Source organism: Pyrgilauda ruficollis, unplaced genomic scaffold, assembly GCF_017590135.1.
Source record: "Pyrgilauda ruficollis isolate IOZ18807 unplaced genomic scaffold, ASM1759013v1 scaffold144, whole genome shotgun sequence".
Classification (NCBI taxonomy): Eukaryota; Metazoa; Chordata; class Aves; order Passeriformes; family Passeridae; genus Pyrgilauda; species Pyrgilauda ruficollis.
Genome location: NW_024512988.1, coordinates 554,189 through 566,291, shown reverse-complemented (window position 1 = coordinate 566,291; position 12,103 = coordinate 554,189). Strand labels below are relative to the sequence as shown.

Genomic DNA, 12,103 nt, shown 5'->3' with positions numbered 1-12,103 from the left:
TGGAAATGCACATCCCTTCACCAAGTGTGCATGGTCTGAAACGCTTACCTTCAAATTAATCTCTTGTGTTTCTGCATAAACTTGAACAACTTTCATCATCTAAAAAGGATACCAGAGTCAAAAAAAATGAAATTATAATCCTTTCTAAAGTTACGAGATCGCACAGGATTGGATGACTAAAGTCAGCCATAACAACAACACAGTTTGTTATGGTTTGTTAGCTTTAGTTCCCAAACTTAGGCAGCAGGTTTAAAACAGTCTTAGGTGGTAAATAAACCTTCAACAGAACACACAACTTTTGCACAAGAGGCTCCCAGCCATTTTCTACTCACGACTGCTTTCCTCACAATAAACTGGAGTTGCCTGGACGTGATTGTGGGAAATTCTCCTTTGGAGGGAGGAGCTCCAGGAGATTTCCTGGGGATTACCCCACTGGGATCTCTGCTTTGGAAAAGCATTTGGCTTAGAGGCACTCGACATGATGCTGCTGTGAGAGGTCAGAGTGACTCAACTTTTGCCATGAGCCAGGCAAGCTGAAACACATTTATTTTTTTTTCTTTTTAAAAAAAGTAAGAAAAAAATCACCACATCCCTCAGTCCTTCCTCCCTTGTTGTACTCTGGTCTCTAAGAGCTGCAGCATGTTTTCCTCTAGAGTGGATGCTTCATTAATTCCCCTGATTGAGAAGTTCACATAATTAAATTACCTCATGAACCTCCCCTAATGCAGGGACATAAAGGAGTCAGGGCTGTCAAAATCCCAAATGCTTGTGAGCAGTTCCAGCATCACATCATTGACCCAGATTTTTCCTAGGGAGGTTTTAATTGCAGCTTTGTGCAGTTCCTTCAGTTTCCTTCTGCCAGGACCAGAAATGCAGCCCAAACACTGCAAATCCAGGTTACAGTTTGCAGAGAAATAAGAAATATTGGCTGCTTTCTGCATTTTAAGGTCAGAAGAAAGCCATTTCCTGTGATAACTTTTGTTATTCTTGCTTTAAAGCATCTCAAAGATTAGGAACCCCCTTAGCTCCCACTCAGTTTCAGCACAGTATCACATTTTTTTTCTTTTTTTTTTTAATATTCAGATTATTTTTTACATTGCTCAACCAGCAGTAACATCCAGGTCATTTATGTCCCCAAGTCACTTTTCAGGTATAAGGGATATTTCATTATCAGATGGGATCATTGCAAAATTAGTAAAAAATATGATCCCATACCCAAGTTATCCACTGAAAACTGATTTCTGTGAGAGCCCAGCTACCAAGGGGTTCAAGCAGGAAGGTTAATAAAAGCCATAACGGCCACAAAGCTTTGTTGGATTCATTTGTGTGAGGTACTGAAACCAGAATAACTTCAGAAAGGCAGATTTCTCCTCAGTAGAGGAAGTTTCTCAACGGATTCTATCATGTTCCAAGAGTGTAAATCAATTACCTGGGTAGCTTGGGACACTTCTAAGAACTCTTTGGTTGTCTTTATGGCACTTCCTAAGCACTTCTACAATCAATCTGATGCACAGTAACCAGGTCACCCTTCTCCTCAGTCACAGATACCACGGAATGCATTTTAATATGTCCTAATTTAACTAAAACTGAGAAGTTATCCTGCAATTGCCTTGAGTTTTGTTTGGTTTTTAAGTGTCTGATTCAGCATCTGCTCCAAAAGCAGAAGTTACAGCTGGAAGCAGAGCTTTTCAGGGGACAAGCTGCACAACCAGGTTGAAATAAATCTTCATTTAAAGGACAAATGGAGCTCAGATTGGAAGTTAACATACTTCATTAAACCTTTCACAGTTCTTGAAGATCAACCGGACATCGGCCACGAAGTCCTCGGGGGTCTGGTAGTGTTGGGAATGTTTCTTCTGCAGTTTCTTCTTCACCGTGGATAAATCCATTGGTTTCTTTATGATTTTATAGTAGTTTGGTATCTGTGAAAAACCAACAGTGATTTAGCATTGAATGGCTACAGAGTTGACAGCTGAATTTCCACACTGGAGGTATCAATCCCTTATCTCATTTCAGGCACATTCAACAAAGCAGAACAATTTCCTTTCCTCAAACTGAACTTTAAAAAGTTCTTTGTAAGAGTATGGAGTGACAGGACAAGGGAGATTGGTTTTAAATTGAAGGGGGGCAGATTTAAATTGGACATTGGGGAGAAATCCTTCCCTGTGAGGATGGGGAGGCCCTGGCACAGGTGCCCAGAGCAGCTGTGGCTGCCCCTGGATCCCTGGAAGTGCCCAAGGCCAGGCTGGATGGAGCCTGGAGCAGCCTGGGACAGTGGAAGGTGTCCCTGTCCCTGGCAGGGGTGGGACTGGATGAGCTTTAAGGTCCTTTCCATCCCAAACCACTCTGGGATTCTGGAATTCTTTCTAACCTTCAGTGTCTCCCACAGCACAGCAAAGCTTTTCATTACAGTTACTTCTTTTACAGCTGAAAACACAGGAGTCAAAGCACTTTATTCCCTCCTCTCATTCACAAGTTTGTCCAAAAAGCAACAAAAAGCCCTCCAAAGCATTTTGAGTTTCATGGGTAGCCTGAGACATCTTGTTCCAATTCAATGACTGCTAATTGGAAGTATTTTTAAATATCTGGTTTTGAGACTGGGAGTGAAGCATCTGCCTGGAGCAGCTCCAGAATCAGCTGCTCTCCCTCTCAGACCCATGAAATGCTGGATGTCTGCCAGAATTTTTAGTCTGATCCTGGTGAAAGCAGTCAGCTCCTTCCCAAATTCAGCTCCAGGGCTGTTACACCAGACAGAAATCCCCAGGTGTTTTTCAGGAGACTCTTTTTCTCTTTTTCAGGAGACTCACCGAGGCTGGGACCGGCTCTTGGAACTCAATGCTCAGCTCGTGGCAGTACAGGTAAAGCAGGAGGCGTTCACATTTCTTAGAAAGAAACAAACAGGGTCAGATTAATATTCTTAATTTATCCCTAGCCCAGAAATTCATACATCCATACTTTAAACAGGCTTCTAATTTAACAGCATAGTACTAGAAAATTTAAATGCAACCCCCCCAAACTTAATTTAAAAAGGTAAAGTTCTTAGGAGGGCAGAGTTGAGAGGCAGATCCCCATTTACTGTTCACAAATTTCCTCTTTGTTTTCTCCCTCCTAACCAAAAGCCTAGGGCTGAAGTCAAGCATGGAGAGACATGCTAATATACTGCAAACTAAAAAAATAAAATACCAACTACAACCACTTTTACTGCTTTTGTCCAATCACAACCACATGTAACAGGAATGGACTGAGCTGCAGACTTTTCCCCACAAGACAAAATTGAACAATCTGAAAGCAGAGCCAGAGTGTTTCTACAAAATTCCTGTTGAAATATTTTTCCTAGCTTGCTTGTAATTCCTTTAGAGGATTTTGATTTGATAATACTCCTAACACCACACAGAGGCTGACTGATAAAGCTAAAAATAATTCTGACTGTCAAGGTCATTAAAATTCCCAAGAATGCACCTGAACACTCCCAGCACCTCTCACAGAATGCACTTCAACACACCAAGCTCACAGAAATATTTTATGAACGCTAAATGCAAAGGACTTTTAATCAAGTGCATGTTAAATGATGCATTTAAATACAGAATTTGTGTTCATGCTGAATTTTAGCTCCTCAGTGATTACAGTCCCAAGGCACTGGGGCACTCCCACAGTCACCAACACCTGGAGATGTGGCCACAGCAGGAAAAACCTCATTTGGGCTGTTTTGCAAAGCCATAACTACATTTAATTTGCTTCAGCTAAAGCAAATCCATCTCCAGTCAGTGTGGGGAGCTGATGTGAGAAGGCATTTTCCTGGGAAGCAGATTCCTGCAGGTCTGACACCCACCCTTTGGTCCACAGGACTCAGGCCTTGTGCTGTCTTGCCCTTCTTGCTGTGCTGGGAATTGTCACAATCATATTCCACTTCAGGTTTGCTCAGGTCTCTGCAGAATGTACATATCCACTCTCCACTAAAGAGAAAAACACAATTATTCCAGGCATACAGGGATAAATTCTCATCAGTGATGACTACAAGTAGTTTTTACTCACTCTTAAAGATCCACATTCGACTGCAGTAAAAACTTGGATACCCAAAGCTAAGGATTGATCCTTAATACTCACAATAATTCTGCCAGTCAAGGCCCTTTTTCCTGCCCTCATATGATGCTTTAATACTTCATAAAGTATTAACTTACAGTACACCCTTCTCACCTCGCCTTAAAATGAACTTTCCACAACAGAATTGCATTGTGAGACTTGACACAAACAGATAAACAGAACAGGATTCTGTTACCAGATAAACACTGATCACACCAACAACTCAGGCAAGGCCTGATGACATTTTTCTAGTATAAGAATATGATACTTTTGTAGTATAAGAATATTATATTTTAGTAGTATAAGAATATGACACTTTTGCAGTATAAGAATATATTTTTGTAGCATAAGAGTATGATATTTTTGTAGTATTAGAACATTATATTTTTGTAGTATAATAGTATTTTTTGTAGTATTAGAATATTATATTTTTTGTAGTAAAATAATATGTGATATTTTTGTAGTATTAGAACATTATATTTTTGTAGTATTAGAATATTATATTTTTGTAGTATAATAATATTTTTTGTAGTATTAGAATATTGTATTTTTGCCGTGTAAGAATATTACATTTTTGCAGTATAAGAATATGATATTTTTGCAGTGTAAGAATATGACACTTTTGCAGTATAAGAATATGACATTTTTGCAGTATAAGAATATTTTTGTAGTATTAGAACATTATATTTTTGTAGTATTAGACTATTATATTTTTGTAGTATAACAGTATTTTTTGTAGTATTAGAATATTATATTTTTGCAGTATATTATATTTTTGCAGTATAAGAATATGACATTTTTGTAGTACAAGAATATGACATTTTTGCAGTGTAAGAAACCAGCCAGAACAAGCTGATTTTGGAGGAAACACCACTTTGCACAACCTCAGCCCACGCCGCGACGCTGCTGCGGGTACCTGGGGAAGCTGAGGAGCGTGGGGACGTGGCAGGTGAGGTGGAACACCTTGGGGCACTTCTCACAGCACAGCAGGTCCCCCCCGTTCTGGCACACAGCACACCAGTCCTCGTTGGGGTCGTCGTCCTTGTTGTTGCCCTCTCCTGCCACGCGGGCCGAGCGGTGCATGAGGCTCCGCACGGGCGACTTCCCGTTCACCAGGCTGTGCCCAGACTGCTTGCAGCTCTCACTCAGATCTGCTGGCTCTGTCTTCACGTGGTTTTCCAGGCTTCCCAAAGCTTCCAGTTCACTCTCCAGGTGGAGGTTAGTGGATAGTGGTGGTGTCAAGCTGCTCTCGGGGCTGCTGAGCTGGAATGGAAGCAGCACGTGGAAAATCAGAGTTGATTTTGCAGTAGGATGTTTCTTCAAAATCCTCCCACCATTCAAAGGTACCATGCTCACATCCCAAAAACCATGAGAAATCATGAAGAAGAGCTGAGTTGCACACAGTATTGAAAACTGCTTTTTCACATGTCCCTTCTTTGTACAACACTCTCATTTCTTCTGATATATAACAAGAGAAATGATATAACAAGCCAAACACACTAAGTCATTAAAAGCTGTTAATGACAACTTGATTGTTACTAGGAAAAATCCTCAACTCCACCACCCTGCTCCCTGTACACAATCCTGTTTAATCAAGCATAGCTGGGAAACACTGAAAAATATTCATTTGCTAATTATTTGATTTATACTTTGGTTTAAGAACTTCTCACTGACTGGAGGTTTTCTGAATGCAATTACCTATGTGGGAATGTCTACTATCAATAGGTGACTCACAGCTTTTATTAATTAGTGATTAAAAGCAGCAAATACACTCTATTACACTTCATTTCAATCATTTAAGATAAAATTTACATTACAGGCCAATCTGTGCCTGGCAGAGCATTACCAGGGAGAAAACACCTCTTAGAAGGTATTTTTACTTCAGAGTAAAAATGCTTTTTTTTTTCCTTTCTAAATTCTTAAACATGCTGCCAGGAAAACACTGAGCATAAACTAACTTTACCATGCAAGCACTCCTTCTGCCATCCTCTGTTTTTTCCTGCTTTACTGTTCCTGAGAAACTGCAGATCTCCTCCTCTGTGCCTGGCTCTTGCTTTACTTTCACTTGGTCAGCCTTGAAGCCAATGCCAGTTTTGTCAGCAGTCCTGCCCGAGGAGCCACAGCTGCAGAGACATCAGCACATCATGAGATAAATAAGAGGATAAATCAACAGGGCAAAGAAATTCAGGTAAATGTTTCCCAAAAGAAAGGCAAAGGGTGTCAGCACATTTACAACAGTCCAGTTTACAAGACATAGGAGAATCATAGTGCAGGAAAAAAAATTTAAAATATAAATCTTCATGTAAGCATTCTTCCATTCCTCGGTCACAGTTATGACAAAGCACAATTTGCCAACTGCCAATTCCTTTTTGGAATTATTCATGTCTCTTTTTTTTAGCCTGACACTGTTAATGTGACACTCACCTTCCTCTGCTGCCTGTGCTGGAGGTGCTGGGGGGCCTCACAGGAGTGTGGGAGTTGGATAAACCTGCAGAGAAGCAGCACAGAAGCTGATGTGGTACAGGTTTACATTCACTGACTAGTGCTGAGTAACCCCAGAAATGCTGCAGCAATATCCCAATTTACCAAGTCACCTAAGCCAGCTGTCCTCTCAGTCTTGTGATCACAACAAATCCAGCACATCACATGAAATTAAAAAGTGACAACACAAGGTTCTTAGGGTCCCAGTATTATTTCACCTAATCCAAACAGTGCTAAAGCCTTCAGACCATTACATCTTAAATTTTATGCCCTGAGAGCCACCAATAAAGTCAAAAAATAAGCCTCTGCATGGTTTATGTGCAGGTTTGGAGAAACACAGGAAGCCCCACTGCTGCACCCCTTCATTGACAGGACCTTACAAGTCTTGTAGAGAAAACCAAGAGAAACATCAAGTCCCAGAATGGTTTGGGTTAGAAGAGACCTCAAAGCCCATCCAGGGCCACCCCTGTCATGGGCAGGGACACCTTCACTGTCCCAGGCTGCTCCAAGCCCCATCCAGCCTGGCCTTGGGCTCTTCCAGGGATCCAGGGGCAGCCCCAGCTGCTCTGGGCACCCTGTGCCAGGGCCTGCCCATCCTCACATGGAAGGATTTTTTCCTATTCTCTGAAATAATCTTCTTACTTATAAAAATAGACATTTTCAATGTTTAACTACCTCAGTATTAGGTACTGGTGACTTAATTTGTTCAGGTGAATAAGAAAAGCTCTACCATTAATTAGTTATACTCAGAATGACCCTGACAGTGTCTCTGTATGGGTATATATAAATACACACACACATATGTATATACATATATATCTGGAATACTGCATCCATGTGCTGGCAGTTTGTTACTATAAAGACATTTCTAAAGGAGGGTAAAATTTAAATTTCCGGAAGAATCTATTTCTGAGCAAAACAAATTTTAAATAAAACACTGCTTCCCTTCTGGCAGGAAATGCTAGGCAATTACTTCCAACTTAAATACCAGAAATACCCATCACTTTCTGAAATAACTAGAAAAACCCATCAGATTTACCTGATGACCCTGGAGACAGAGCTGAAGGTCCTGGGGAGGGATTCATGGTGCTGGTAGGCTGTGGGGGGAGGTGGCTGCCTGTGATGTATCTGCTTAGCAGATTATCTAAACTACTGGAACCAGCATCTTCCAGCTGAGGAGGAAAAACAAAAACCTGAATCAGAGAGGTCTCATTCACACATGTAAATTGTCATCACTATCTTTACTGGAATCGTTCCCTCTCCCTTCAAGGATTCAGGACATCAGCAAATATTTTTATCAGTTTCATGCAGAAATCAGGCTTTCAAACAAGTAATGTTTTTCACTAGCTCCTAAATCTGAGGTTTTTTTCCAGTATGATCCTGGGCTGCACTCACACAGGGTCACTGCAAACTTTCTGACTCCCAGCTGCTCAGTGTGTCAGTCACACACATGGTGCTGTGTTAGTCACGAAATACCAGATTTCTGAGGCTGCAGAAGTTATTCCATAATTGAGATATTAAGGGAGGCCATAATCTTGTCTTTCCTTAACATGATGGAATATCTCCCACTCACTTTTCAAGCAGATTTTAGTACATGTTAAACCCAAGGAAACGGGGACCCTGTTGCTGTAACTGCTTAAATGTGTTAAATGTGTTAAATGCAATAATGTGTTTGAAACACACTGCATTCCAAGTGGGTTTTAATGACTGTGCCAGCAGCTTGAAGGACTAACACTTCCCATGCACCAAACCCAACTAAAATCCATAACAGCTATTACATGGACAGGTATCAAAAGAAGAGTAGAGTATCTCAGAATTCTGCATTTCCAGTGCACCTGGAAGTTGCATGGCAATGCTTTGTTCTGAAGCCTCAGCACTGCAGACTGCTCACACTGAGATGGGATTCCTCCTTCCCCACCACTCTCACACTCAAAATGACCTGCAGCCTCCTGAGAACACTGAACACACCAGCCCTGAACATTTAAGAGCTGCAAAGTTGCAGCTGGCATTCCAGCAGACCATCTTGGATGAAATTTATTTTGTTTCCTGTATGGTGACCAAATCTCCTGGGTTTTACAGGGGCACTTCAATGCAAAGGTCCTGTTCTCAGGATGAAGCTATCATCCTCCTCCCCTGCCAAACACTCCTGCAGAAAACACATGACTTTTATTTTCTTTGCCTCCACGTGTACATTACATTGTGCTTTTCACCTCTCCAAATCAGCTTCAAAATTTACCTCAGCTTGTGTCCCCTCTCTGTGGGACAATGGGACATGTCACCTCTGTGCTTCCTTCCAGGAGCATCCAAGAGAAACTCCAGGCAGCTTTAACCCTGAATAAATCACCATTCAGAGCACTCAAAATACATCACCATTAATTAAGCTATCTTCCCACAAGATGGTCTTGTGGAAGAAAGGAAGTGAACACAGAATTTGGCATTAATTAAAGTCTTAATTTTACTACGGGACACATTAAATATTGATTAATCTAAAGGTTACCAGGTGGAGCAGGTCCTTCTAAGGTTTGTGCTACAGACATAATATATTTCTTGGCATTGGCTTCCCCTTCCTCACAGGTGGCAACCTTGTGGGGCAAGGTCAGGAAGGGAAACCCAAACACCCCACAGGGTGAGACCCCAGGTCTGACCAGGGCTGGGTTCTAATTCTTTACAAGCCTAAAGGGAGACATTTGATCCATGACAACTGGGTTTCAACCATCAGCTTAACTAGAGCTCTTTGAAGAGCTTGATTCATCCTCTCCACACGACCAGAACTCTGTGGGTGCCATGGAGTGTGTAATTCCCATTTTGCTCCCAGGGCTTGGACAACTTTTTGCAATATTTTAGAGGTGAAATGAGTTTGAATTCTACAATTTTAAATGCTAATTACACCATTCCACGGCCAAGTCCTGGTACCTAACTACAAAAGCAAAGCAGCTGAGAGGGGCAGGACTACAGGACACAATAAATATTGATTAATCTAAAGCTTACCAGGTCAGCCCTACATGCATGCCTAAGAGAAGGGGTGAAGATTTTAATTCTACAATTTTAAATGCTAATTACACCATTCCATGACCAAATCCTGGCACCTAACCACAAAAGCAGAGAAGGAAGAGCAGCAGTGACCGGGATGGGGGGGATGTCTGGCAGCAAGGCCAGGTTCTCTGGGTTGGTGACAGAGAACAACTTTTTGCAATATTTCAGAGGTGAAATGAGTTTGGATTCTGCAACTTAAATGCTAATTACACCATTCCACGACCAAATCCTGTACCGTACTGTAAAACCAGAGGAGGAGCAGCACTGACCTCGAAGGGCAGGATGTGCAGCAGGGAGGGCAGGTTCTCCAGGCTGGTGACGGAGAACAACTTTTTGCGGTATTTTAGAGGTGAAATGAGTTTGAATTCTACAACGTACATGCTAATTACACCTTTCCACGACCAAATCCTGTACCCAAGTATAAAAGCAGAGAAGGAGGAGCAGCACTGACCTGGATGGGGGGGATGTCTGGCAGCGACGGCAGGTTCTCCGGGTTGGTGACGGACGGGATGAGCTCGATGGCCGACACGGAGGGGCTGGTGGGGCCACGGTTGGCGCTGGCCATGGTGGCCGTGGTGGGGCTGGTGGGGTTGATGGTGGTGTTGTGCACGGAGACCACCGGGAAGGGCCCGGCGTGGCCGGGGTTGGAGTGCTGGGGAGACACAGAGAGCGCGCTGGGCACGGGGCCACCGCGGCTCCCGCCGCAGCGCTGCCCCAGGACAGACCGCAACCCAACGGGGCCAAACTCACATCACAGCTAGCACAGCACCTGCCAGCACTGAGGGCAGAGCAACTGCTCCTCTTCTTCACTTGGAAAGGAAAAAATACTTGATGTGGCTCGATTTTAAACAGACAGCACTTCTTCCACCAAGTTATTTTGTATATAGCGGTGTTTTCTAAAAGCAATTACTTCCTTCAAAGATAGCTTTAGTATTTACATGTCTAATTTTTAACTGCCTCAAGTAATATAAAGTCACTTTTGGTATTTCAGTCACATTAACATGCATTGTCAAGGATTTTTATTCTTAATGGCATGCAGAGCTCTGCATCAATGCTTCAGGTGTGAATTTAAAAACACTTCAGCAGCTGATTTAATCAAAACCCCTCAACTACATCACTTTGAACTTCACTACTCCTCACTATTCTCTAATAAACCTCTGAGTGTTCTTTTCAGCTGAATGCCACTCAAAAGTGCAAAAAGAAACGTTTTACTTCCCAGAACTAAACTGCAACACAAACATTTCATTTCATTCCATTTCCACCCCTGAGGTTTGAATTTCCTTACGTTCAGCAAAACTGTCACAGCACAGTAATGCAACATGGAAAAGAAGCATACAAATGTGTGTAGCTGTGAGCTACAGGGGGACAGATAAACACATCTACAGCTGGAGGTACCATCTACTGGAATGAAAGGCTGGCACAATGGCACAATGAAGCGTGTACACAGGATATACTTGTCTTTGAAGGTGAGGTTGCATCATGGAGTACTGAGGTCCATTGTGGCGTGGGATTCCTGGGATACGAGCAGCATTCTGGGCCATTCTCATCTGATGTGCTTGGAAAGCCCCACAGTTCATGTTACCCCTCTGCATGGTCTGCATGCTGATCAACCTGGGAGGCTGCAAGGGTTTGGGTTTTTTAAAATTTGTGCTTTTAACACGGAGAAAAGAAGCCCATCTCTTTCCACAGTAGTAGTAACATAACATCAAGCAAAGCCAAGAGCTGTCACATTAAAGTATCTCAAATCTCAAAAGATTTTAGTTTATAAATTGCTTTGCAAGTTTAGATCTGACAGGGCAATTTTTAAATCTCACTGTTATGGTGAAATAAAGTGAAAGAAGGTGAAATAAGAACACATAAAGGGCTCACCTGCTGCTGCAGGACTTGGGGGCTGCTCTGCCTGGGCACGGATGCAGAGGATGGCTGGGCCATCCTCATCTGCTGCAGCTGCTGGTGTTTTTGGGCATACACCTGCTGCTGCATGTGCTGCAGTCGAAGCTGGGCCAGATTGATTTGTCCTGGAGCTTTGTTGACGTGGTTTGTTCCTGGAGGAGTTTGCCCAACCACTACATTGGGAGTGTAACTAGGGGTTGGTTTATTTTCAATCACCAGGTTACCTGTAAAAACCCAAAGAGGGAATCAACAGTTAGATCTCATCATCCTCCATCCTATGCAGTCACACATATGTGGAATATTCTGATGTTTCTAATGCAGTTTTCTCAGAGCAATTTAAGCTTGAAAGCTTAAAATTTAAGCTTTCTTTGTGTCTTCAATAACCATACACTATAAAAGCAAAGAGAACTCAGACTACAAGAAATAAGTGCAAAATTAAAAATATGATCTGTGAGGGAAGAGTGAAAGAACTGGAACTGCACAGCCTAAAAGCCACAACAGACAGAAGCGACTTCTCTGCGTTCACAAGAAAAGGACAAGATGAGAAATAAAACAGAAAACAAACATGTTGAGCATAAGGTTTCTATGTCTAAAGAAGCAAAGCCTGGAAAGAGAT

General features: G+C 42.3%; 1 protein-coding gene across 1 annotated transcript in view; it reads right to left on the bottom strand.

Annotated features, from left to right (window-relative positions):
• TRIM33 (tripartite motif containing 33) overlaps positions 1 to 12,103 on the bottom strand; it is a 43,770-nt gene that overhangs the window by 5,010 nt on the left and 26,657 nt on the right. Inside the window, 11 exon segments of the mRNA XM_041460481.1 lie at positions 49 to 99; positions 1,770 to 1,922; positions 2,808 to 2,882; positions 3,830 to 3,953; positions 4,997 to 5,343; positions 6,044 to 6,203; positions 6,505 to 6,568; positions 7,601 to 7,733; positions 10,046 to 10,246; positions 11,049 to 11,213; positions 11,464 to 11,711. Of these exon segments, the coding sequence (XP_041316415.1) occupies positions 49 to 99; positions 1,770 to 1,922; positions 2,808 to 2,882; positions 3,830 to 3,953; positions 4,997 to 5,343; positions 6,044 to 6,203; positions 6,505 to 6,568; positions 7,601 to 7,733; positions 10,046 to 10,246; positions 11,049 to 11,213; positions 11,464 to 11,711 (1,721 nt within the window).